The 27,094-nt window shown below is 40.6% G+C and overlaps 2 protein-coding genes across 13 annotated transcripts in view; one reads left to right on the top strand and one right to left on the bottom strand.

The window, feature by feature from the left end:
* CAGE1 (cancer antigen 1) overlaps positions 1-13,094 on the bottom strand; it is a 43,943-nt gene extending 30,849 nt beyond the window's left edge. For 5 of the 7 annotated variants that reach the window (XR_009565768.1, XM_060307654.1, XM_030881482.2 and 2 more), the window contains exons 1-2: positions 12,410-13,094; positions 8,299-8,822 (exon numbers count right to left, since the gene is read on the bottom strand). Coding sequence is in view for 4 of the 7 variants with exons in the window: in XM_060307654.1 (XP_060163637.1) it covers positions 8,299-8,822; positions 12,410-12,422 (537 nt within the window). In the remaining 3 variants the exon portion in view is untranslated. Of the gene's footprint in view, positions 1-8,298; positions 8,823-12,363 lie in introns of all 7 variants that reach the window. The other 2 variants (XM_060307657.1, XM_060307658.1) reach the window with 2 other exon arrangements.
* The window catches only part of RIOK1 (RIO kinase 1), a 120,833-nt gene that overhangs the window by 77,177 nt on the left and 16,562 nt on the right, over positions 1-27,094 (top strand). Inside the window, exons 1-8 of one of the 6 annotated variants that reach the window (XM_030881486.2) lie at positions 12,910-13,208; positions 16,589-16,793; positions 19,706-19,796; positions 20,677-20,746; positions 21,929-21,971; positions 24,911-25,003; positions 26,333-26,445; positions 26,557-26,637. In XM_030881486.2, coding sequence (XP_030737346.1) covers positions 13,138-13,208; positions 16,589-16,793; positions 19,706-19,796; positions 20,677-20,746; positions 21,929-21,971; positions 24,911-25,003; positions 26,333-26,445; positions 26,557-26,637 — 767 coding nt within the window. In that variant the 5' untranslated portion in view covers positions 12,910-13,137. The other 5 variants (XM_030881487.3, XM_060307662.2, XM_060307659.2 and 2 more) reach the window with 5 other exon arrangements.

The following is a 27,094-nucleotide window of genomic DNA, read 5'->3' as shown; positions in this document are numbered from 1 at the left end:
CCCATTGTGGAGCACAGGCTCTGGACGCGCAGGCTCAGCGGCCATGGCTCACTGGCCCAGCCACTCTGCGGCATGTGGGATCTTCCCGGACCGGGGCATGAACCCGCGTCCCCTGCATTGGCAGGTAGACTCTCAACCACTGCGCCACCAGGGAAGCCCCCAACACCATTTATTGAAGAGACTATTGTTTCTCTATTGTACATTCTTCACTCCTTTGTTATAAATTAATTGTCCATACATGTGTGGGTTTATTTCTGGGCTCTGGATTCTGTTCCATTGATCTATGTAACTATTTTTCTGCCAATATCATGCCGTTTTGATTACTATAGCTTTGTAATATAGTTTGAAATCTGGGAGTGTGATACCTCTACCTTTGTTCTTTTTTCTTAGGATTGCTTTGTTTCTTTGGGGTCTTTTGGGATTCCACATAAATTTTAGAATTGTTTGATCTATTTCTGTATAAATATCCTTGGGATTTAATAGGGACTGAATATTTGATAAGAACTGAATAATAGGCATTGAATATGTAGATTGTTGTAGGTAAATGTTAATTTTTCTACTCTATTAGCATGGAGCATCTTTCCATTTATGTCTTCTTCAGTCTTTTTCAACAATGTCATAGTTTTCAGTGTACAGATCTTTCACCTCCTTGGTTAAATTTATTCCTAGGTAGTTAATCTTTTTGTTGCAATTGTAAATGAGATTTTCTTAATTTCCCTTTCTGCTAGCTGATTGTTAGCATATATAGGTACACCACAGATTTTTGTATGTTGGTTTTGTACCCTGCAACTGTATTCATTTATTATTTGACAGGTTTTTTTGTGAAGTCTTTAGAATTTTCTATCTATAAAATCATGTAATTTGCAAATAGTGAGAGTTTTACTTCTTCCTTTCCAATTTGAATGCTTTTCGTTTCTTTTTCTTGCCTAATTGCTCTGGCTAGGATTTCCAATATTATGTTGAATAAGAGTGGCAAGAGTGTGCATTCTCATCTTGTTCCTGATTTTAGGGGGATAGCTTTCAGGTTTTCAAATTTGAGTATGATGTTAGCTGTGGGTTTATATAGCTTTTATTATATGGAGGTATGTTTCTTCTATAGTAATTTTATTGAGAGTTTTTATCATAAGTGGGGGTTGAATGTTGTTAAATGCTTGTCTGCATCTATTGAGATGATCATACAGTTTTTATCCTCCATTTTGCTAATGTGATGTATCACATTGATTGATTTGCAGATGTTGAACCATCCTTGCATCCCTGGAATAAATCCCACTTGATCATGGTGTATGATTCTTTTCCTGTATTGTTGTATTTGGTTTGCTAATATTTTGTTGAGGATTTTTGCATCTATGTTCATCAAAAATATTGGCTTGCAATTTCTTTTTCTGTGTGCTGTCTTTGTCTGACTTTGTTATCAGAGTAATGTTGGCCTCATAGATTGAGTTAAGAAATGTTCTCTCCTCTTCAAGTTTTTTGAAGAGTTTGAGAAGAATAGGTATTAAATCTTCTTTGAATGTTTAATAGAATATATCAGTGAAGCCACCTGGTCCTGAACTTTTTTGGGGGGGAAGGTTTTGATTACTGTTTCAATCTCTTTACTAGTGATTTGTCTATTCAGATTTTCTAGTTCCTTTTTTAAAAATTTATTTATTTTTATTATTTTTTGGCTGCATTGGGTCTTCGTTACTGCACACAGGCTTTCTCTAGGGGCGGCAAGCAGGGGCCACTCTTTGCTGCGGTGTGCGGGCCCCTCACTGCAGTGGCTTCTCCTGTTGCAAAGCTTGGGCTCTAGGTGTGCGGGCTTCAGTAGTTGTGGCATGCAGGCTCAGCAGTTGTGAATCGCGGGCTCCAGAGTGCAGGCTCAGCACTGTGGCTCATAGCTTAGATGCTCCACAGCATGTGGGACCCTCCCAGACCAGGTATCAAACCCATGTCCCCTGCATTGGCAGGCGGACTCCCAACCACTGTACCACCAGGGAAGTCCTTCTATTTCTTCTTGATTCGTCTTCGAAGGTTGTATGATTCTAAGGATTTGTCCATGTCTCCTAGGTTGCTGATGTATAGCTGTTCTTAGTATTCTCTTATAATCATTTGTATTTCTGTGATATCTGCTGTTAATAGTCTCTTTTGTTTCTGATTTTATTTAGCAGAGTGCTCTCTCTTTTTTTCTTAGTGAGTCTAGCTAAAGGTTTGTCAATTTTGTTTATCTTTTCAAAGAACCAGCTCTTAGTTTCATTGATCTTTTCCATTGTCTTTTTAGTCTATTTCATTTACTTCCACTCTGATCTTTATTATTTTTTTCCTTCTACTGACTTTGGGCTTTGTTTGTTCTTCTTTTTCTTGTTCCTTTACGTGTAAGTTTGGATTGTTTGAGGGCTTTTTTCTTTCTTTCTTTTTTTGGCTGCACCATGCAGCTTGTGGGATCTTAGTTCCCGAACCAGAGATTGAACCCGAGATCAAACCCATGCCCTCTGCAATGAAAGCATGGAGTCCTAAACACTGGACCGCCAGGGAATTCCCTGAGATTTTTCTTTTGTCTTGAGGTAGGCCTGCATTGCTATAAACTTCTTTTAAGAGCTGCATCCCTATATGTAGTATTTTTATCTTCATTTGTCTTCAGGTAACTTTTTATTTCTCTGTTGATTTCTTCATTGACCCAATAGTTGTTCATAGCATGTTGTTCAGTCATGAACATTATCTGTGATTTTTCCAGCTTTCTTCTCCTAGTTGATTCCTAGTTTTATATACCATTGTGCTCGATATGATTTCAATCTTCCTCCATTTATTGAGACTTTCTTTGTACCAACATATGGTGTATCCTTGCTAAAACTTCATGTGCACTTGAGAATGTGTACTTTGTTGCATTTAGACAGCATGTTCTGTACAAATTTATCAAATACCTCTGGTCTAATGTTTCATTTAAGGCTGATGTTTCTTTGTTGACTTTCTGTCTGGATGATCTATCCATTGGTGTAAGTGGGTGTTAAAGTCCCCTACTATTATTGTGTTGCTGTCAATTTCTCCCTTAGGTCCATTAATAATTGCTTTATATATTTTGGTGCTCCTATGTTAGGTGCATACCTATTAATAAATGTTACATCTTCTTCATGAATTGTCCCCTTTATTATTTTTATATGTCCATCTTTGTCTCTTGTTACCTTTTTTGGCTTGGAGTCTATTTTGTCAGATATGAATATAGATACACTTTCTTTTAGCTCCCATTTGCTTGGAGTATCATCTTCCATCCCTTCATTTTGAGCCTGTTTATCTTTAAAGCTGAGGTGAGTCTCCTGGAGGGAGTATATAGTTGGGTCTTGTTTTTCATATATATATTTTTTGTGGGAGGAGGGTCTTGTCTTTTAATCCATCCAAACACTCTATGTCTTTTGATTGGTGAATTAAATCCATTTACTTTTAGGATGATTATTGACAGATGAGGACTTGGTACTGCCATTTTATCTTTTGTTTTCTGATTGCTCTCTATCTCCACTGTTTCTTTTTTGTGTTTTTGTCTATTTTTTTTTTTGGTGGTTTTCTATGATGTTCCTCTTTTTTATGTTTCATGTATTTGCTCTAGATTTATGTTTTGTGGTTACCATGAGGTTTGTATAAAACATCTCATAGATAAGACAGTCTTTTTTCTGCTGATAGCATCTTATCTTCATTTGCCTATACAGGTTCTGTCCTTTTCCTCTTCCCCTCTTGTTTTTGTTGTCTCAAATTATCCTTATTTATGTTGTGAGTCTGTTACCAAATTGAAGTAGGTATCGTTATTTTTTCTGCTTTTTTTCTCCCTTGATATTTCTGCTATATTACAGTGTTAACAATCTATTCTAACATAGAGTTGCAATTTTCTGATTCTATTTATCACCTTACTCGAAATTTTGTGTACTTTTCCTTTTTGTTTTTGGCATAAGAGCTCCTTTCAACATCTCTTGTAAAGCACGTCTAGTGTTGATGAACTCCTTCAGCTTTTGTCTGAGAAACCCTTTATTTCTCCTTCATATGTGAATAATAACTTTGCTGGATAAGTATTTTTGGCTGACAGTTTTTAATCTTTCAGTATTTTGAGTATGTTATTCCACTCCCTCCTGGCCTATAGAGTTTCAGCTGAAAAATCTGCTGAGAGCCTAGTGGGGGTTCCTTTGTAGGTAACCATCCTTTTTTCCCTAGTTGCCTTTAAAATTCTTTGCCATTGACTCTTTTTTTTTTGTATTTTTGATAAAATTTGTATTAGTTTCCCTTAATGTTAACATGTTATATACCATGGCACATTGTTAAAATTAAAACAAAACAACACAAATGCATTGCTATTAACTAAACTCTAGATTTTACCAGTTTTCCCACTAATGTCCTTTTTCTGTTCCAAGATCCAATCCAGGGTATCACATTGTATTTAGTACCTCTTTGTCATTGACTTTTGACAGTTTTAATATAATGTGTCTTAGAGAAGACCTTTTTGCAATGAGGTGATTAGATGTTCTCTTGGCTTCATGGATTTGTATGTACAGTTCCTTCCTCAGGCTTGGAAAATTCTCAGCTATTATTATTATTTTTTAAACCTTAATCTTTTTACATCCCTGATATGCTGTTGGTTTCAGTAATCTTTATTTTTATTTTTTTCTGAAAAAATCTTTATTCCAACAGGGCTCTTTATAGCAGTTAATTTTAGAATTAAAATGAGCAAAAATTCAAAGAGTCATGCTCCAATTATAAATCTCTGTTGTCATCACAATTTGGTCATGATTAATATTTTGAAAACTGAAAAATCTTTATTTTATCTCCAAGAAAATTAAGCCAGGTAAAGAAAATTAACTTGAAGTGTTCTTTGAACTTCCTATTCACTTGAAGACATCATCTTATTTTTTTTCCACTTATTTTTGTTTTATTGTGACATATACCTTATATACAGAAGCATGCACAAAACACTGGAGTTTACTTTAAAGAACAGTAATAAAGTAAGTACCTGTGTAGCCGCCATCTTTCTCCCCCCTGTGCCTTTTCCCAAAGGGAAAAGGCCCACGGGTATATATATATATATATTTTTTTTAATTTATTTTTTGACCGCCCTGAACAGCATGTGGGATCTTAGTTCCCTGAGCAGGGATCAAACCCATGCCCCCTGCAGTGGAAGGTCAGAGTCTTAACCACTGAACCATCAGGATAGTCACTCAGCTATTCTTTCTTTAGGTAAACTCCCTGCTCCCTTCTTCAACTCTTCTTCTTCTGGGATAACCCATTACCCTACTGTTGTCCCTCCTGAAAGAGTTGTATAGATCTCATAGAATTTCCTTATTTTTTAAAGACTAACTCTCTTTTTCTACCTGTATCATTTCTAGATTTCTATCCTCAAGCTCGCTAATCCTGTCTTCCATAGGGTCTGCTCTATTTCCAAGGTTTTCTAATGCATTCTTCATCTTGTTTATTAAGTCCTTCAGCTCCAGAATTTGATTCTTTTTTAGAGTTTCAATATTCTGGTAAAATATTCCTTCTGTTAATTAATTTGATTCCTTAGCTCATTGAACTGCCTGATTTTCTCATAGCTCCTTGGGTTTCTTTATGACAGTTATTTTGAATTCTCTATCAGTTAGATCTCAATATGCCATGACTTTAAGTTTGGTTTCTGAAGAATTATCATTTTCTTTTTGCGATACAGTGTTACTGTGGCTCTTCTCTTCCTTGGTGCTTGATGAGTTGCTCCTCTGCCAGTGCATCTGAAGTAGCAAATACCTTTCTTCTTTAGATAAAGTTTTTTTCCCTCTCTTGATTCTAATGATTCAATAGGTTAGCAATTAGAGGTCTTTCTTTTGTTTTCCAGCAGGTGGCATACATAACACAAGTTTTTGGTTTCTCTTACCTGTGCTACCTCTGGTTACATTTGAGAGCTGGCACTTTCCACCCTCCATGGCCTCTGACAGGTGCCCTTGCTATTGCTGCTTGTGCCTCTAGGGTGGTTGGTGCCTTGCTGCTGCTGCTGCTGCTGGGGCACTGGGACGGTGGTGGGCGCTTCTGCCACATCCAAGATCCCCTGAGTCGCAGGCTCTGCCAACATGGGGGGAGGGGAAGACAGTGGGGATCATGGGCACCCTGTCGTGCCTGGTGGTGTCAAGTTCGTGGGTGCTGCCATTGCGGGCTGGATTTGGGGGGGCAGAGTTATGGGTGCTTCTGCAGCTGGAGAGATGAGGTTGTGGGCCCCACTGCCACTGCTGCCTAGTCACCTATGGTTGGCTAGTGCTACTGTGGCCAGGAGGCTTGAGTCACGTGTGCCGCCTCTCCTGCTGCTACTGGGTTCTCTGAGGCCGTGGGCTCAGCCACCATGGCTGGGGGACCAGGATTGCAGGCACCACCTCCACTGTTCCCCCGGTTCTGCCTCCTCTGTGCATTCCAGTCCACCCTCCTTTAGATGTACAGCTGCGTGGAATTCTCCAGCACCCTGGTATGTTCAGCAGATGCATGTTTGTTGAGTTGTGGATGTTTTACTAGCTGTAGATTGAAGGGCTCAATCCACCATGATGTGGACGACACTCTCTTGTGAGGCCTCTTTTGAATAAAGACTTTTTTATTCCTCATTAAACCATTACCTCACTATGCTATGACTCCTGTGAACATTAGAAAGTCAGATGAACATACCTCATGATTGACTTTCTGCCTACAATACAGTTTGGGGGGTTTAAAAAAGGACAGTAAGTTGTAGTAAGAAAACACTGAAATGAACATGACGTAACAACCCAGTAAAAGATCTCTGAAGGGGTGGGCTAAATAACTTTCTAGAATTTAGGGATACTGGAACCTTATATTTAGTGTTTTTTTCATTGTTCTGAGATAAAGACAACTATCCTTACTGAGGCCTACAAGGTCCTGATATTGACCTTGATATCTAATCCATGTTACCTTTCCATCCTCATCAACAACATCTCTCTTCCCCCTCCAACCCAGCAACATTAAGCTTCCTTCAGATCCATGAATGAAGGTACCATGCTCCCTGCAGCCACAGGGTTTTTGCACTTGTTGTTACTTCTGCATGGAATGCTCTCCCACCCACTGTTACCTAACTACTCCCACTCATCCTTCAGAGCTGAGCTCAATTACCACTACACTTCAGGGAAGCCCTACCCAAACTCCCCGACCAGGACAGGAAGACTCCCATCTTACTTTTAGTCATAGCACCTATCATAGTTGCAAGTTTATATGTAATTTTATATAACATTATATACAATTTATATGTAACTTTTATTCACAGCACTTACCACAGTTGAAGGTTTACATTTACTTATGTGATTATTTAAGTCTATCTCCTCTACTAGGGTGTTCTTTTCACGAGGACAAAACCCACATCCTTTTGGTTTGGGTTTTCTTTTTCAGCCATTTTATAACCAACACATAGCACAGGGCCTAAGACATGATAGATGCCTGAAAGTTTTTATTGACTGACTGAATGGCTAAATGCAATGGGAAATAGGAAGGAACAATCTTGAAAAACCCTAATTAAACTGCTTTTTAAAATGTTCTTTTCCAGAACTCAAAACAGGTAAATAAAGTTCTCTTTTAAATGCTCCTTCCAAATAAATGAACAAAAAACCTGCTTATACTTGTAAATGATACACAACAGCCATAGCTTTCTCACCAAACTCACAATGATGAGGCATTGGTTATGCTATTCTTGGATTGTTATCTATTTGCCCACACAAATTCTTAAATTTTTTATTTTTTTATTCAGAGCGTACATAGACTTTATACTGTTGGCATCTTCAGTGCTCCTAGGATACTACATACCCAGAATCAACAATTCAAAGACAAATTAATGTTTTCACTTTTGTAGAAAGATAAACATTTTTTGCTTGTCAGTAGAAATCCCACATGATAGAAAAACCATAAACTTTTCTTGTCAAATAATTTAATTAATACCTCGGTACTTCTTCCTCTTCTAACCTTTTCCTTACTGTAAACTCTGAGTTCCAATCAATATGATTCACCAAATATAAAAGCTTAGTATATTCAAGGCATCATGCAGATGCTAGGGTGCATAAAAGGATAACTAAGACAGAGCCCTGACCCTCAAAGAAATTATCATTTGGTAGAACTAATCCCCAAGTATGTACTTGATTTTATTAGAAAAAATTGTTTCTAAATTGAGTAAGATCTCAGAAGGCATTTTCCCCAGAGAAGCAATGTCCCTCATGCTGATCAGATGATTTAGCACTACTTACAAAAATCTCAGATTACATACAGTGTTTTTTGTTTGTTTTTTAAAAACACATCCTTTAATACCCTACAGGCTGTACTAACCATTAAAAATCTTACCTCCTCTGTTTTATAATTAACTCTCAGATCAAGCAGGTTAAAGCTATTCTCCTTATAAAGTGCTTGTTCAACATCACTGTGTAAATTTTCCTCACACAAGAAGACTTGAGGTTGACTAGGGTTGAGTGAAGATTCCATGGCAGTACTATTAGCCAGTGACATTTCCATGAATTTCAGCATCTCTCCACTGCAGTGGATTAGAGGTGGCCTTCTAGGAGGTTGTCTGACACACTTAAGAACAAGTTGATCTTTATTTGTGGAAGTGCTAGTTCCCTTTGGATTTTCTTCCTTAAATGAATCTTCCTGTATATTGGTGTCTTCTGCATAATTATACACATGACGTTGGAATTCTGGCTCCTCTGTATAAGATAAGCCTTCTGTCAGATTTTGAAATGTTACCATTTCATTATTAAATGCTTCTGGCTGATGAAATTTGCAAAGGGGTTCAAATTGTCTGAAGGAAGAAATGCTGGTGTCAACTGGCTGAGTTAGTACATTCTGTGAGTAATTTCCAATGTTGACATCTCATTAGAAAGAGAAAGATGAAAATAAGAATTAGCTGACCTGAAATTTATGACTTAACAGTTACATTTACATTTATGAAATCAACTGTTGGAGGCTTTTATGAATTATATATATTTCAACCTTTTTCATTGAGTGTATTTGTGCTAGCGGATACAACAAAACTTTTTTACGTGGAGGAAAAAGTCATCAAGGGACTGCAACAAAAAAGCTTGTTATATATCATTCTTGTCAAATACCATTGCAACAAATTCCAAGGCATCTTCAAAATTCTTTCATTGTACTGTAATTTTAAAATGTTTCAAAACAATACAAACACACAGCACATAGTATAATAGCAAACACACATAAACTCATTTAATCTCACAACAATCTCATGAGCTAGGTACTGTTATTACCCCTGTTTTACAGATAAGAAAACTGAAACATAAGAGATGTTAAGTCACTTGCCTAAGGTCACAGAGCTGGTAAGCAGTGCATCTGGGATTCCAGAATACTATTTCTAAATGCTATGCTATACTGTTTCTCAATATGACAAATTACCCATATTTAATACATTTTAAAAAATCAGAAGCAAATAAAGACAAAATGGAAAGAAGTGTTACAAAATTAATAAATGACCCTTCCCTTCTACCTAAATTCCCTCCTTTTCCCCTCCCCCGAGAGAACTACTATACTGAAGCTGGTAAGTATTAATTCTTCCCATCCACATTTTTCTAATTTTACTACTCATTTAAGTACCCTAAATAACACATATCAAGTTCCCAGACTTTCTCATTTTGTGACACCTTAAAGTCTGTAATTTTTTCACAGCATCCCTAGACCAAAAGAAATACTTAACAGTTCCATTTATTAAGTAGTTAAGCTCAAACAATTTAACTATTTTTCCTAACAACTTAGTAGCTGTTTAAAAATACACATAAGCTGAAAGAGAAAAATATTTTATTTCATTCTTAAACAACCAAACTTGCCTGCTAGTTGGGTACACGACTAAGCACAGCACAATGTCTCAAACCTTGGAATTAAGCTGGAATCCAACCCTCACTTCCGACTTCACATTGATTTTCAGGAAGTACTTGCTTTCTATCACAGCAACCTCCAAAAACCCATCTTTGCAAACAAGGCAGTATAGAAAGGATTATAGTATGGTTTTTATACTGAAATAGTGAACTATCTTAAGCTAGTAGCTTCTGGGGTCCAACAGATGTCCAGTATCACTGTTTTCTTCAAATTTCAAAATATCCTGCAGCACCCTGGGCAAATTGTGGGTATATACACCATTATTTTGTTTTAAATTTTTATATAAATAACATATTTTATATATATCCATATAAATGTCTATTTCACTTAAATTTTTGCTTTTCAGACTTAGCCATGTAAATACATGTAGATCTAGTTCATTCTAAAGGATTACACTTTATTCCCTTTCTGTTAGATATTTGTTTCTAATTTTGCTATTAAAAACAGCACTGCAGTAAACATCTTTATACACATTTCCTTGTACACTAATTTAAGAATTTTGGGGGGTTCCCTGGTGGCGCAGTGGTTAAGAATCCGCCTGCCAATGCAGGAGACACAGGTTTGAACCCTGGTCTGGGAAGGTCCCACATGCCGCGGAGCAACTAAGCCCATGTGCCAAAACTACTGAGCCTGAGCTCTACAGCCTGCAAGCCACAACTACTGAGCCCATGTGCCACAACTACTAAGCCCGTGCCTAGAGCCCGTGCTCCGCAACAAGAGAAGCCACCGCAATGAGAAGTGTGCGCACCGCAACGAAGAGTAGCCCCCGCTTGCCACAACTAGAGAAAGCCCGCGCACAGCAACAAAGATATACAAACAAAAAGCTGTTTTCCGTTTCCCTCCTCATATTAAGAAGGCAACAAAGTTCACTACCCTAAATTTTAAAATATCATTTGTGAAGTCATTGGAAAAATATAAAATTAGTCTGAGTATGTTACAAAGTCATGATAACTTTGCATGGTAATAAATATTAATTTGGACAAAAAGAAGTCAGTATGTGTGGCTACCATCCAGTGATTCCCTAAAAGGTTTGGGACCCAGAAGGTGAAGGGATCTCTCAATTAATCAAAAGATATTTACAAAATATTATCGAGACCTATTAGGGTCCACAAAACACTGTATTTCTACTTACCTGATACTTTCTATTCTAATACCTCATTATCAAGTCAAATCCAACACTGAACATCAGTTTTCCCTCCCTTCCCTATGCCACACTTATTCTCTCAGGCACTTGGGTTTGAAAACCAGGAAACATCTTTGGCATCCTTCTACCTCATCACCCATGGGCTACTCAGTTACCAAGTCCTGTCCAATTCTCCTTTAAAAAACGTTCTTCATAACCCATGCTTTCTTTCCCTCCCTACGGCATCATACTGGTCCATATTCTCATGACCTCCTCAGGTCCGTCAGGGGATGGGAGTAGAAAACAGGTCCAAACACAGAGTCCAGATTCTTCTGCTTGACTTCCTAGGTCTTCCATAGCCTGAACCCACATTACCTCTCCAGTCCTCCTCTGCTCAAGTCAGATCAGGCTTCCTTCCCTGCAAATAGATCACGCTCCTTACCATCTCAGTAGTCTGCCCTGGTAAGTGCTTCTCCCTCCTAAAACTTTCCTATCTACCCATTCACCCAGTTTTTAAATTCCTACAACGTCTTTAGTCTAAACTTCCATCTCACAAGTCAGCACCTATTTGTTGACTGTTTTAGTCTTCACCATTCTTTCAAGGGTGTTAGTGTCTGCACTCACATACTATATAGACCTCAGGAGAAGCCCATTTACGGTCTTTCAATATCCCCTACAGCAAACCAACCAGTGTTGTTCAGAGAATATATCGAATAAATCCTGCACTTAAATGATTTATTTCTATTAAAACTTTTCAATCTGCAGCCACTTAACCACTCCCCTGGGGTATTTTATTGAATTACCAAATTAGTAAGTAATTCACCGAGGTTTAACTTTTTCAAACCTGTCATCATTTGCTTAAGGATCAATATAAAAAAAGTCAGGGAGCCAAGCCGGCTGGGCAGGATTGGTGAGAGGCCAGACTTTATGCTTGCCTTTTCCTCTGTCTTCCAAATACATAAATACTGCCTGGGCTGTGGTGAAGGGGGTCTGAAACATCCTTCTTTTGTTTTCCAAATACAAAAAAACCGCCAGGGCCTTATTCCTTCAAAATTTTTTGTTTGCAAACCTAGAACTCCCAATGATAACACTCTTACAACCTTGTTCATACGGCATAATCTACCAATTTCTTTTTTTTTTTTTTAAGTTAGGCTTCCTTTTTTCATCTTTCATTCTGTCCTGACCCGATTTATGCCAGACTGAAAAACAACAACAACGAAAAACTTGTTCCAATGTTTGGACAGATATTCCAGAGACACTCCTAAGCTGTTTTAGAATGGGTGTTAAAAGAGGTGTCACTGGGGGTACTGGCAAAAATTCTCAAATGTTTTTTTTTTGCCTTAAATTTTCAGTCGTATGTCAAATTTTAAACTTCTGAAAAGCAACTGTCTTATTTTCACCTCACAACAACGCAACAAACTTTTCAGGTCGCACAAGTGTGCTCACTTCCAGGGACCATAGTTGCTCGGCTCCACAGTAAGGATTTCGGGCGGCCTCCCTCCGTACTGGGTAACGAAGGAGGGGGAAGAACGCTTTCAACCTTGCCCACGCACGGCTTTTCACACTTCGCAGCGGGGATGCGGCAGCGCTGGAACGTCCCAGTGTGACGTCGGCCCGGCCGCTCCCTCCCCTCGCGGCCGCAACGTCGCCCGCCCGGCTCCCGCGCCCTCTGACCCTCTCGAAGTTTCCATGCGCAGAGCTGGGAGGTTACTCGGTGTGAGACCCCCACGTCCAGCAGCCCCGGGCTAGCTGACGACTCCTTCCAAGGGAGGACACAAAGCGGGGAGCAGACTCGAAAAGCTCCGGAAGGAACAGTCAGCCCAGCCTCGGCGGGGAACGAGGGGAACACGAACTGCCCACACCTCGTGTCTTTCTCGCGTCCTGCGGGACGCGAACTTCCGGCGCTCAGCCCGGCGCGGGGGCGGGGCTTCCGGTGGGAAGACGAATTCCGTTCGGGGCGGGGCTTCCTGTCCGGGTTGCTCGGTTGCTAGGCTTGGAATTCCATCTCCCGCACGTGGCGCGCGCTTTGGGCGCGGGGGCTTCTGAGCGGTTTGCTAGGCGGACGTCACGCGCAGAGGCCGTTGGATCGGCGGATAAAACCGTCCCTGTGCCGTTCCTGCCCCGGCGCAGGGCGAGCGGCCGCTGGTGGCGCTGAGGCTCGGCGCGCTTCCGTCATGGACTACCGGCGGCTGCTGATGAGTCGGGTGGTTCCGGGGCAGTTTGACGACGCCGACTCCTCGGACAGGTAGGCAGCCGTGAGTACACCGACGCTGTGCGCACGGTGCTCGCTCTTCCGCCGCCGCGGTCCCTTTGGGGAGTTGACGCTTGTTTGTGGTTTGGAGGGAGACTGGTAATTCATCACTCGGGGCTCTTTTCACAGCCTTTTGCTGCTTTCTCCATCCCAGCCAGGTCTTTCTGTTCAGGTGCCGGCAGAGTTAATGAAAGCCGCTTGTCTGTCCGGAGAGTCCAGGGTTCCCAGATTGTTAGCATCGCTGAGAGGCAGAGTTGGAGAGAGCGATTGGGTAACAGGTGTTTGAGCTTTAACTACATTTAGCGTTCAAAAAATATTGGAGCACCTATCGTGTGCCTATTTCTGTCTTCGGCGCTAAAGATAGCGATGAACAAGACAAACCAAAGCCCTGCTGCTATTGAGTTCTGCCTTCTACTTGGGAGGGAGGGCACACCATTAGATACATAGAGATATTTTTTTAAAAAAAACCCAGATGACGTATTTACTATGCAAACAATTAAAATCAGTTGATAGACCTAAGTAGTGGCTTTGTTGTAAGGGAAGGGTTAAGTCCAAATCTGGGGACTTACTTGGTGGTCCAGCGGTTAAGACTCCGAGCTCCCAATGCAGGGGACCTGGGTTGGATCCCTGGTCAGGGAACTAGATCCTGCATGCTGCAACTAACGATCCTGCGCGCAGCAACAAAGATCCCTCGTGCAGCAACCGAGACCTGGTGCAGCCAAAGTGAGTGAATGAATAAATAAATAGTCCAGATCTAACGGACTCAGGAAGAGCAGCAGGAACAGCAATTCAGGACAGGGGACAGCAGGTGCAGAGGCCCTACGGTGGGATCCCTTTTGGCTGTGAAAGGAAGATCTAGAAGCCATTGTGCCTAGAGCACAGTGCATGTAGTTGAGAAGATTGGTTGGTAATGATACAGAAGTGAGAAGGGGCCAGAGCATGAAGAGCGTTACAAGTGATGGTAAGGTTTTGAGATATTATTCTAGGTCTTATAGAAAGCCACAGGAGGGCTTTTAGCAGGGCAGTGACATCACCTGATGTATGATTTAAAGGAATCATTCTGCTCTGGAGGAGATGGTTTTGGAGGGCAAAGGTGGACACAGTTCAAAAGTACTCAGGTAATTGAGTTCAAAGATGATGGGATCAAGCTAGGGATGTTTTGGAGGGCGAAGGGACAGGGTGTAACGGTAGGTTCGATGTGAAGTGAGAGGCAAAAGGAATTAAGGATAACTCCTACTTGAAAGCAAAATGAAACATAGAGTTCATCTTGGAATTCCAAGAAAATGGTTTTTACTTTATAGTAAGGATTCACTACACATAGATTTTATTAATTTCAGTAAATATAGATTGATCACTTTCTGTGCGTCAGATCTTTTTTTTTTAAAGCACATTCTCTGCATTCAAAGACCTTATTCTTTTTTATTATTGTTATTAATTAATTTATTTTTGCAAGGTTGGGTCTTCGTTTCTGTGCGAGGGCTTTCTCTAATTGTGGCAAGTGGGGGCTACTCTTCATCGTGGTGCGTGGGCCTCTCACTATCGTGGCCTCTCTTGCTGGGGAGCACAGGCTCCAGACGCGCAGGCTCAGTACTTGTGGCTCACGGGCCTAGTTGCTCCGCGGCATGTGGGAGCCTCCCAGACCAGGGCTCGAACCCGTGTCCCCTGCATTAGCAGGCAGATTCTCAACCACTACGCCACCAGGGAAGCCCTGTCAGATCTCTTGTTAGTGGATCGTGATATCTTGGTAAATACTCCCCTGAATGACACAGAACTTGCACTCTACCAGGGGAAGCATATCGAATAATTAGACAAATTATTTGTATTAGATTTAGGTAAGTAGTACAAAGGAGAAGTGGGTAAAGAACAGGGCAGACTTTCCTGAGCAAAGATAGCAGGTCAATACTGGAAGGATACGTAGGATTTAGCCAGAGAAATGAGAAGGGCATCCAGAACTACGTTTTCAGATGAGCGTACAGAAGACCTTAGGAACTAAGTTAAGTGGGCAGAAGAAACACAGCCAGTGTGGCTGGTGAGTAGTTAACGGTCATGAGTGTACACTAGACACTGTGAAGATAGAAACCGGCGGATTTTGCCCACTCCTGGGACTCTGGAGACATTTTTGTTTGTCATAGCTGGCGGGGCGGGGGGGGGGGGGGTGCGCTGGTGGCGTCTGGAAGGCAGGGACCAGAGATGCTGCTGAACATCCTTGAGGCACAGGACAACCGCCCTCAACAAGGGATTGTCCAGCCAAGGGGGGGAAGCCGTGGTACAAATGAAGGTATAGCTTTATCATGCCGCTCTAGGTTATTGGCAATTGAAGGATCGACTTCTGGATTGTGTTTATGAAATCCTAGTCAACAACAGGGGTTTACTGATTATTTGTTCTCTTCCCACCCATATCCGTGGAGATTTGGAGCCCTCTAAGCCATGGCTAGTTAATGAGTCAGGATCGATCATCTGAATTTACTTAAACCACTGTCTGCCTGTGTTTAATCTGGTAGGGCATATCATCATGTGTTTTATGTGGTTTCTGTACTCGTTCTCCACCTGAGGGCTCAAAACTGGTAGTACTGCCTCTGACATCTGACCTGCAGACATGTTGTGTTTGGTGTGCACAGTGGTTTGTTCAAATTGAATATACCAGGTAAGTGGGAGATTTTACCCAAAAACCCAGAGATCTGGCTTCTCTTGAAAAACTAAGAAGATACAGTAACACTCGTCTGAATTCTCACGTGGCATAAAAAGACCCTGTTAGTTGTGCTCCCTTTACTCTGGGCCAGTTCTCTGGGTTTGACAGTCTCCGCTTCTCCTCTTTAATTATACCCAGCTTTCTTCTCTCATTTGTGCTGCTTCTCTTCACCGTCCTTCCCTTCATGAGCAAGGGTGATTTGAAGTTCTTTGTGTAACACAAGTCTCGATACGGCTCCTTTTGTTGCAGAATGATAACTGAGTTCAGGGTAAGGCTTGAAATAAGGCTTTCGACTTATTCCCAAGTTTGGTCAGAAAGTTTCCCCCACCCCCTCTTAAAGCAGCTCTGTGAATGGTTTTTCCTGAAGTTCAGGTCTGGTGTACACATCAGAGTTAGTTCATTCAGCAGAGAAGATAATAATATAAATTCTAACTTCATTAAGGCAGGGGTGGATTTAACCACCTTATGTACTTCTTCCGTGGTAGGACCTGGAGAATAAGTGAACAGCTGGAACAGAAACCTGAGAAACAGGAGAACTTGGTGTTACGTTTGAGTTTATTGGGAGATGTTGTAAGGGAACCTTTTAGATTTATTGGTATAGGTGTAGCCTACTATATCATAAATAAATACATATGCAAGTCCAATTAGAGTATGTGTAAACATGCCAAAACATTGTTATTTCCAGTGAAAACATTGACTTGAAGACTGTCAAAGAGGAAGGTGATATTCTGTTTGAAGACCTTCAGAATAACGTGGATGAGAAGATGGGTGAAGGTGAGATGGAAAGGGAGGAAGAGGAGGATTATGACGACGATGATGACTGGGACTACGATGATGGATTTGGAAAACTGGTCAGGTGCTCAGCCTCAGGTGGAGGGAGTAACCTGCAGGTATCTGATGAACCATCCTGTACATCTTTGCATTGTTTGCTTATGTCTTCTTTTTTTTTTTTTTGCGGTACACGGGCCTCTCACTGTTGTGGCCTCTCCCGTTGTGGAGCACAGGCTCCAGACGCGCAGGCTCAGCGCAATGGCTCACGGGCCCAGCCGCTCCGCGGCATGTGGGATCTTCCCGGACCGGGGCACAAACGCGTGCCCCCTGCATCAGCAGGCGGACTCTCAACCACTGCGCCACCAGGGAAGCCCTATGTCTTCTTTTTTAAAAGGACTTTTTGTGGTTCTAGAATTGAGTAACTGAAAGGTTTTCACCAGGTTATATTGCACCATAGCCCTAGCCTTTACTGGTTTTCATTCTTCATCCTTTCCATATTTATGATAATGATGTACATTTGTTCTATAATCAGTAAATTTAAAAAGTTATTTAAATTGTCATAAGATAATGAACCTAAAAATCTGCCTGGGAAAAGACACAAAAAGGCAGATTACTACAAATGGTTAGGAAACAGAGAAAAACTTCAGCTTAATTAGTAATTAAAGAAAAGCAGAGAGTATGTAGAGATTTTTTTCTTTCACTTATGAACTGACAGAGACACAAAATATGTAATTGATGGTCAAATAAATGGGTACAGTTATTTGGAGGATAAATTGGTGTGTGATAAAAGCTTAATAAAATAAGTGCTTTGACTCAACAGTTCTTCTAGGAGGGTCCCAAGACTTTGTTACAAGAATGATCCTGGATTGTTGTTTCTGGCAGAGGAATGTTGGAAACGACCTTGATTCGTCGTTTCCAGTGGGACTGGTTCACACAGCGAGATATTATGTAGCCATAAAGTCTGTTGCCATGGAAAACTGTCTTAATGACATGGAGAAATGTTCCCGATCTGCCATCTTCTACCAAGTGCAGAATGCAGGTTGCCAAGCCGCATAGAGCCTGCCCCTCAAACTGCAAGGACTAAGTGTTGGGAATGTGCAGAACCAGAGGGTCCAGATGGTGCATCTTCCTGGAACATAAAGGTTCCTGGAGCATGAAGATAGGGAGGGGGGGAAGCAGAACTATTTCTTTGAAAATTAAAACAGCTATATCGTGGCCTAGAATGCATACGTTCTTGAATAACCAAAGAAATTTCACACTTACATGCGGTATTGCTTTGGCAACTCCTTCACTGATTCATTGGTGAGACTGAGCAATTTCAACATAGAGTGGAATTTCTTTTAATAAAGCTAGGGGGAAAATATATATATGCTTAAATGTTAACTGTTAATCTTTGGGCACTGGGCTTATAGGTAATTAAAAATTTACCTGTGGTTTCTACTGTGAACATGTATTATTTTAAGTTATATTTAATAGAAAACAAATTTTAAGTTCCCTGTAAATAAGAAACTACTCAGCCTCCAAGTTCACGCTTAGATACCAGGATTGAATCAGTCCTTGTGACAGGCCCTTTTTTTTTTTTTTGCGGTACGCGGGCCTCTCACTGTTGTGGCCTCTCCCGTTGCGGGGCACAGGCTCCGGAAGTGCAGGTTCAGCGGCCATGGCTCACGGGCCCAGCCGCTCCACGGCATGTGGGATCTTCCCGGACCGGGGCACGAACCTGTATCCCCTGCATCGGCAGGCGGACTCTCAACAACTGCGCCACCAGGGAAGCCCAATGACAGGCCCTTTTAATCTCTGTTCTCTTATTTACAGGTTCTGGATATTGTCTCCCCTCTCTTCCCTTTTTTTCCCATTACTTCAGTTTGTGCATTGCACCAGTCTAAGTGCTAAGCCTTGTACTTAATCTTTCCCTCTCTTGAGACACTAAGCCCAAAATGAAATTCCTGGAACCAGTTTAACGTTGGTCTTAGCTCTTTATTATACACTTGGGGGTAAATGAACATTCTCACATTTTAAATCTAGAAACCAGTCAAATTAGAAAAATGCGTTTAATTTTAATTTGTTATTTATAATAATGAAAAATATGTTGTAGAGAGGTTAGAAACAAAAGCAAAAATGCAGATTATATAGACTTTATTTTAGCCAGTGACTTTGTCCTATTTCAAATGCCTTTTTTAAAAAAACAAATTTTTTTTTATTTACTTTATTTATTTTTGGCTGCATTGGGTCTTCGTTGCTGCACGCGGTCTTTTCTCTAGTTGCGGCGAGCGGGGGCTACTCTTCGTTGTGGTGTGCGGGCTTATTTCTGTGGCTTCTCATTGCAGAGCACGGGCTCTAGGCGCACGGACTTCAGTGGTTGTGGCTCGTAGGCTCTAGAGCGCAGGCTCAGTAGTTGTGGCGCACAGGCTGAGTTGCTCTGCGGCATGTGGGATCTTCCTGGACCAGGGCTCGAACCGTTGTCTCTCCTGCATTGGCAGGTGGATTCTTAACCACTGTGCCACCAGGGAAACCCTCAAATGTCTTTTTAAAAAACTTCTTGGGCAAATTTGATTGATCCTTCCCTTCCCTTATGGTACTCCCCTAAGTATTGATACTTTAATAGTTAACTATGGGACTTCCTTGGTGGCGCAATGGTTAAGAATCCATCTGCCAATGCAGGGGATCTGGGTTTGATCCCTGGTCAGGGAAGATCCCACATGCCCATGCGCCACAACTACTGAGCCTGTGCTCTAGAACCCGCAAGCCACAACTACTAAGCTCACGTGCCACAACTACTGAAGCCTGCGTGCCTAGAGCCTGTGCTCCACAACAAGAGAAGCCACCACAATGAGTCCACGCACTGCAACAAAGAGTAGCCCTGCTCACCGCAACTAGAGAAAGCCGCCATGCAGCAACAAAGACCCAACGCAGCCATAAATTAATTAATTAACTAATTAATTAACTAATTAATACTAAGGGAGAAAACGTTATGAACCTTAGGCTTGTACTTATAATTAGAGCTTTAGTCTCTGGAACTCATTTCTTCCAGGCAAATCGACAGACTCCCAGTTGCAATTCAGCCAAAATGTCTACTCCATCAGACAAGGTCTTACGGAAATTTGAGAATAAAATTAATCTAGGTGAGTTTTTAAGATACATTTCCTCACTGGGCTATGAGAAAATTCTTCAAAAACCACAAAGTGTTATAAAATTTTATTAGATTAGGCAATGGATATATTCTGTGTTACTGACTAAATACCAATGCTTAGAGAAAATTAAAAACTTAGTCATTTAAAAACATGGCTTCAAGGAAAGACTTTAACTTATACATTTTTAGTTGTGTTTTCTCTCCTGTTGTAGAAATACGAAGTTACAGATACCCATTCAAGTTATTGTCTGTTTTGTATTAGATTTTGTAGTAAGATTATCTCGTAGTAGGATGTTGAAAACACTAGGTATAATTACGTTTTGTTTTACTCAAAACTTTTTGTGTGGCGTTAATCATTTAGTGAGCTATTGAAAGCGAGGAATCAGAATGTGGATTTGAAGCCACTTGGGAAATGCAGGGTCATCTTTCTCTCGTAGACGCTGACTATTACAGACCTGGTACAGCATCTCTCATATCTCATCTTGCCTATCATAGGCCCATAATTTGAAATGAAACTGACATTTTTAGAATTAACTTGGAATACAGGCAGTTATATTATCTATGTTAGTCGTACAAAACATTAAAAAATGTCTGAAATTCAACATACGCAGGTAAAGTAGTTTTGAGAGATTTCTGGATCTAGATTCTTATGGCTCAGAAATGACGGCTGTGGTGATGAAAGTGACAACTCTTGATAGTAAGGAAGCATAACCTAGCGCTTGCCCTTAAAAACATTAAACACTTTTTTCATTACTACAATAGATACTACGTATAATAAAATATTTAGAAAATGGAGAAGGTGGAAAGTATGCTAGTCAGAAACTTTTGTCTTACATGTTGTTTATGTTGTGGGGTTTTTTTGTTTTTTTTAGAAAAACTAAACGTTACTGATTCTGTCATAAACAAAGTCACGGGAAAGTTTAGACAAAAGGAAGCAGATATGTAAGTAATACTTCAAGTATATAAAATAAATAAATAAATAAAACTAAACCTGGCTGGTAGGAACTAATTCTAGACAAAGTAGTAGCATCTTTGTCATAATTCTTTTGCAAAGGATGTTCCTTTGTGTACCTGAACCAATTCTTTTTTTTTTTATTTTTTTAAGTTTAAATGAGGGTATCCTATGCCGTTTTAGGTTGAAAATATTAAATGAGTTTTCTTAAGAAATCTGTGCTAAAAGTATAATCTTGTGAAATTCACAAATGTGCTCTGAGGAGGGGAACAGTGTTTGTACATTACAGTTTGAACTAGAATGTTAGAGTATAAAAATGTTCCCTTTTTAGAACTTATTAAGAATTGTTCCCTTCCATGGAATATTTTTAAAAATGTAAGGGCAGATTTAAAACTAAACTAAATAGTGATACAACAGAGAACAGTTTTCATTTACAACTCTGTTCCCAAAGCCAAATGTTTAAGATCTGGCTAACCTCCTATTGCCAATGGCTCTAAGGCATTAACAATATATTATAGAAAGTGACACTAAGATCATATAAATGGCAGTGTTAGAACTGAACTTAAAAACCAGTTTTCTTCTAGTTTATTGTTATGCCCAAGGGATACCAGCTTTTTGAGAAACAGCATTTCCTATTTCATTCAAGTGACTGTTTGAATCTTTGTTAATAGTTTAGGTTAGTCTGTGAATTGAGTCACTTAGTGTGAGCCGAAGCCATCAGAGCCTGCGTTTTAATGCAGTAACTGTCCTGAAATGATAAAAACTTGTGTCTTTGTAGAAAAGGCCTCTGAAGAGAAAGCCTTGTATATGACTTTAATTCTATACTAATAGAATCATTAAAGGTCTAAGGACAGTAGTTACAGACTTGATGTTTTCTTTTTTCCGACATGGTTCACTTTATCCCACTGCTCTACTTATTTAATGCTTCTGAAACATGGATGGCGTTTTTTTTTTCTTACTGCAGATACGCTCCTTTTGCCCTAGGGAACGGAACTGCTTATTAAGGGGAAATGAAGTTTCACAAAGTGATGAAACTATGATGAGGTCGTGAAGCGTGTTATTGAAGGAACTACCTGCTTAGGAATTTCATGGAACGATGTACATTTAGAAACTTTTGGTTTTGGCTTCTCTGAATTTTGAATGTCGCTTCTGTTTTTTTGGTTCTGCCTTAGGTATCGCATCAAAGATAAGTCGGACAGAGCAACTGTAGAACAGGTACAGTTGAATGTGTTGCAAGCTCTTATTTTGAAGTAGCATTTCTTCTGTCTTTGAGTCGTAATTTGCTTTCATCCTTCCTGCTTAATGCTAATGTCACCTAGAACTGCTTCTATGTAAAATTGCTCCTTGTTTGAGATTAGAGAGCTACATTTTGCTTTATTTCTAATAGGACTATTCATAGATAAATTAGAATCATGCCCCCCTTCTGTGGCCCTGTGAAGCCACCACGCATGCTTTCATCTTCTGGGGGGAAGCAGAATTGACTGTAAGACCAGAAATCTTTTCTTTTGTCTTAAACAAGGTCTGCAGGGATTTTGTGAGCCTTTCCAGGTGGTGAGTCAGGTATCACCCACAAAGCGTGTGTGTGAGAGAGAGAGAGAGGGGGGTAGACAGATAATGCCTTCACATTTTCAATTAGAATCCCTTACCTGGTTTAGAAGTTATGCTTGTTTTATTCTTTATTCACGAATGGGGAAAAATCAGCCCCTGATTTTCCCACATGTAGAGGGTTGTAATTGGGTATTAGGATTGGCCCAGATTTTGGTTGTGAAGAGAGTGATAAAAGAGGTCAGAACGTTGCTTCTGCTGCTTACCACGCTCCCCGACCCGTACATATATGCACACACACGTTTCGAATAGTAGCCTCTTCGCCCAACAGGTTCTTGGTTTAAGACACAAGCACGCATTCTCTCCACCTCCATCGCAAGGGAGTCACACCCAACCTGAGCTCCAACCCATTTGTGCAAATGAGGAATTCCACCCTCAGTCTGGCAGGAGCAGGTCAGGTCTGGGATCTGTGTCTTTGTTTTCCTCTGATTTGTTTATTTTGTGTATTTTGTGACTGAGAACGAAGTGTGGTCCAACTCAGAGAGATGAGGCAGCTTTCATTTTCGAAGACCCTGAAATCCTTTTTCTCTTGGGAAATTAATTTTGAACAAGAGCGTATACCTTGAGTCTTAAACTGCCTTTTAAAAATCTGTATTTGTAAGTTGACTTGCCTCTCCTGTGTCTCTTCCCCTATTTTGTTTTCAGCTATTTGGGCCTCTCGCCTGGCTCCCCCGCGATCTTGCAGAAGCCCAGGTCTCTGCACAGATTCCCGCTCACGCAGCTTACTTGCCCTCTGTCTACCCCGCGCGCAGAGGAGCAGCGGCAGTTACTGCCTCTTTACGCACTTTCCTTTCATTCTGCTCCAGTTGCCGTGGTTGTAGTTTGCTGTTAGTCCTCCAGTCTTACAAGGTTGTTTTGTTTCTGTTAACCTTAGGTTCCTTGTGCGTCCACAGCCACCTCGTTGAAGGGTAGGCCCTGAACCATAGTTAGTTCTGGCCACTTTCACTGTCCCCTGCCTGGAGCTGGAGGGCTGCCTGCGCCCAAGGAGCTGCTGGCGCTGGCCCTGGGAATTGCATGTAAATGTGCAGCTGCCTTAGTTTCCTGTGTGAACAGCCTCAGGCTTTAAATTCGTTGCCTTCTGATTGTTAAAGAGAATTTGAGGGTCCTTTGTACTCAAGATTGACTGCTCTGACTTTGAAGGAGAGCCTTTCCCTGATCTACTCATCTCTAGCAGGGGTCTGCGAACTCTTTCTTTAAAGGGCTAAATAATAAATACTTTAGGCATTGTGGGCTACAATTTTTTTAATAATTTTTTTTTAACTTATTTATTTTTGGCTGCGTTGGGTCTTCGTTGCTGCGCGTGGGCTTTCTCTAGTTGCGGCGAGCAGGGGCTACTCTTCATTGCAGGGGCTTCTCTTTGTTGTGGAGCACAGGCTCCAGGCGCCAGGGCTTCAGTAGCTGTGGCACGCGGGCTCAGTAGTTGTGGCTCCCGGGTTTAGATGTGGGATCTTCCCAGACCAGGGCTTGAACTGTGTGTCCCCTGCATTGGTAAGCGGATTCTTAACCACTGTGCCACCAGGGAAGTCCCTTTAATAAATATTTTTAAAATTAAAAACCATTTTCAGCTTTCAGGCTATAGAAAAACAGGCTGTGGCTGATTTGACTTGTGAACTGTAGGATGCTGGTTGCCGCTTTAAAGCTTCTTATCCAGTGCAGCCGCCATGGAGCTTGTGTGGTGCGGCTAGCATGACTTGCAACGTGCTAGAAATGCACACGCACACCAGGTTTTGAAGGGTTTGTGTAAAAAACAGCGTGTTAAATCTCTCCCTAATAACTTTTTATATTGATTACATATTGAAATGATAACGTTTCGGATGTATTGGGTTAGATAAAATCGATTCAGATTAATTTCACCTGTTTACCGAGGACTGGAAAAGACAATTTCCTCTGGTTTGATTGTATTTCTGTTAGCTAACATTGGTCTAGAGTCAGTTTCAGCTTCTCTTGGACTTGGTAGCCTTTGATTGCACGACTGAATGAACTTGCTGGTTTCTTGTCTCTTTGGTTCCTTTGGTCTCACCTCACATTTTATTCACTAAAACTGAGAGTGAACAAAAGCACCGCCACAGTGACTCTTCTTTAGTCGAGCAGGATTGCATAGAGCCTTTGCTCTTCAGTCTCTTGTCTAGCGCTTCTTCTTTAGTGGAGCAGGATTGCATAGTGCCTTTGCTCTTCAGTCTCTTGTCTAGCGCTTCTTCTTTAGTGGAGCAGGATTGCATAGAGCCTTTGCTCTTCAGTCTCTTGTCTAGCGCTTCTTCTTTAGTGGAGCAGGATTGCATAGTGCCTTTGCTCTTCAGTCTCTTGTCTAGCGCTTCTTCTTTAGTGGAGCAGGATTGCATAGTGCCTTTGCTCTTCAGTCTCTTGTCTAGCGCTTCTTCTTTAGTGGAGCAGGATTGCATAGAGCCTTTGCTCTTCAGTCTCTTGTCTAGCGCTTCTTCTTTAGTGGAGCAGGATTGCATAGAGCCTTTGCTCTTCAGTCTCTTGTCTAGCGCTTCGGTGAGAAATATTTGGTCCTCCCTGACCTTCGTATTTCTTGCATTTCTTTTTAGGTGTTGGATCCCAGAACACGGATGATATTGTTCAAGATGTTGATGAGAGGAGTCATCTCAGAGATCAATGGCTGCATTAGCACAGGAAAAGAGGTGAGCAATTCTTGGGCTGCCTGATGCTTCCATGTTAGTTTTCTGATTTCAGATACCAGATGAAACTAAGGCACTTAGTAAATAAATCGTGCCTTTAAAAAGAAAAGAAAAAAAAACCCCATATACAAGCCAGGATAGATTAATTAGTGCCGTTTCTTAAAAATGGCTTTATTACGTGCTATGTAAAATAGATAACTAATAAGGACCTGCTGTATGGCACAGGGAACTCTACTCAATACTCTGTAATGGCCTATATGGGAAAAGAATCTAAAAAAGTGAATATATGTATATGTATAACTAAATCAATTTCCTGTACAGTAGAAACTAACACAACATTGTAAATCAACTATACTCCAATAAAAATTTTTTTTAAATGGCTTTATTAATGTTTATGGAGGGGTAGGAAGTTGTGCATGTATGGACTTTGGTCCTGGGTCATGGAGTCCATCCAGGTGTGCCCAGCAGTGAGTTCAGATGGTCAGACGGTTACTGCTGGGACAGGGGGTCATGGTCTAGTTTCTGTTAGCCAAGAAATGTCCTTCTCATTGTTTTCTTTATGTATGGCATGCTGCTTTTCTACTAGCAACTCATTCTGTGGGAAGCAGTTCTCAGTAAAATTCACTTTATAAATCATGAGATGTAAGAATGTCTTCAGATATTTTCCACGTACTTGAAATACAAAAATGTTTGAAACCACTTCTCACGTGTATGTATGTATGTATGTGTATATTTATTTATTTAATTTGAATACCTATTTTTTTCAATTAATTTATTTTTTATTGAAGTCTAGTTGATTTTCAGTGTTGTCCTAGTTTCAGGTGTACAGCAGATTCAGTTATATATATACACATACACACATATATTTATATATATTTTTATAAATATACTTTTTCAGTTTCTTTTCCCATATAGGGTATTAAAAATATCGAGTAGAGTTCCCTGTGCTCTACAGTAGGTCCTTGTTGGTTATCTGTTTTATATATAGTAGTGTGTATCTGTTAATCCCAAATTCCTGATTTATCCCCCTCTTCCCCACCTTTCCCCTTTGGTAACCGTAAGTTTGTTTTCTGTGTCTGTCTCATGTGTGTTTAAATTGGCCTTTACTATACATGTAAGTTGGAGGTATACTTACTGTACCTTTTGGTGTGATGTTTTATATTTTAATTCACATATTCAAAAGAGGATGGTGTTCCTTATGCACAGAATTTCAGTTCACTTGACTTTTTTTTTTTAACCTTTGAGGATAGACTCAAATAGATTGCAAAAGTGAAATACTACGTATAGTTATTTAACACAAACTTAAGTTTCTTTGTTTTTGACTTAAAATAGGCTAATGTATATCATGCTCGCACAGCAAACGGAGAGAGCAGAGCAATCAAAATTTATAAAACTTCTATTTTGGTGTTCAAAGACCGGGATAAGTATGTCAGTGGGGAATTCAGGTGAGCTCAGGGTTCTTTTTCTTCTTCCCCAGGTGACTTGATTTCTGTATCCTAAAAATAAAAACTAGAATAATGGAATGATTGAAATAGCAAATATTTTTCTCATTCAAGGTTTCGTCACGGCTACTGTAAAGGCAACCCCAGAAAAATGGTGAAAACGTGGGCAGAAAAGGAAATGAGGAACTTAATCAGGTGACTGTCCGGGGTGTGTGTGTCTGTGCTGTGTCTGCATGTCAGCCTCAGAGCTTTCCTCCCAGCAGGGCCTGGTGTGGTTCTGTCCAAAGGTAGGGTCTCGCAGAGCTCCGTTAGATCTGCAGAGGTGAGCAGAGGAAATGCATTTCCAAGCGAATGGGAGCTACCTTCTCTCTCCTGTTTTACGAACCCATTGCAGGAGAATTGTGCCCCGACTTACATTTATTCTGCAAGGCTGGGTCATGTGAAAAGCCTTGGGAGCCGTGTGAAAAGGTTTAGAATTTATACTGAGGATGATAAAGAGCCGTTACAGGATTTGAAGCAGGGAAGTGACACAGTCAGGTGGTGAGAATAACGTGTCATTTTTTTTTATAGGTGTTGGAGTTTTAGGCAATTTTGTTAGGCCCTAAGCTCTTTATCGTAGTTTCCTCTTCTTCAGTCCCATTTTGGACACATT

Source organism: Globicephala melas, chromosome 11 (assembly GCF_963455315.2).
Source record: "Globicephala melas chromosome 11, mGloMel1.2, whole genome shotgun sequence".
NCBI classification, from domain to species: Eukaryota; Metazoa; Chordata; class Mammalia; order Artiodactyla; family Delphinidae; genus Globicephala; species Globicephala melas.
The sequence above is the reverse complement of the archived record's forward strand: the minus strand, read 5'-3'. Positions and strand labels throughout refer to the sequence as shown.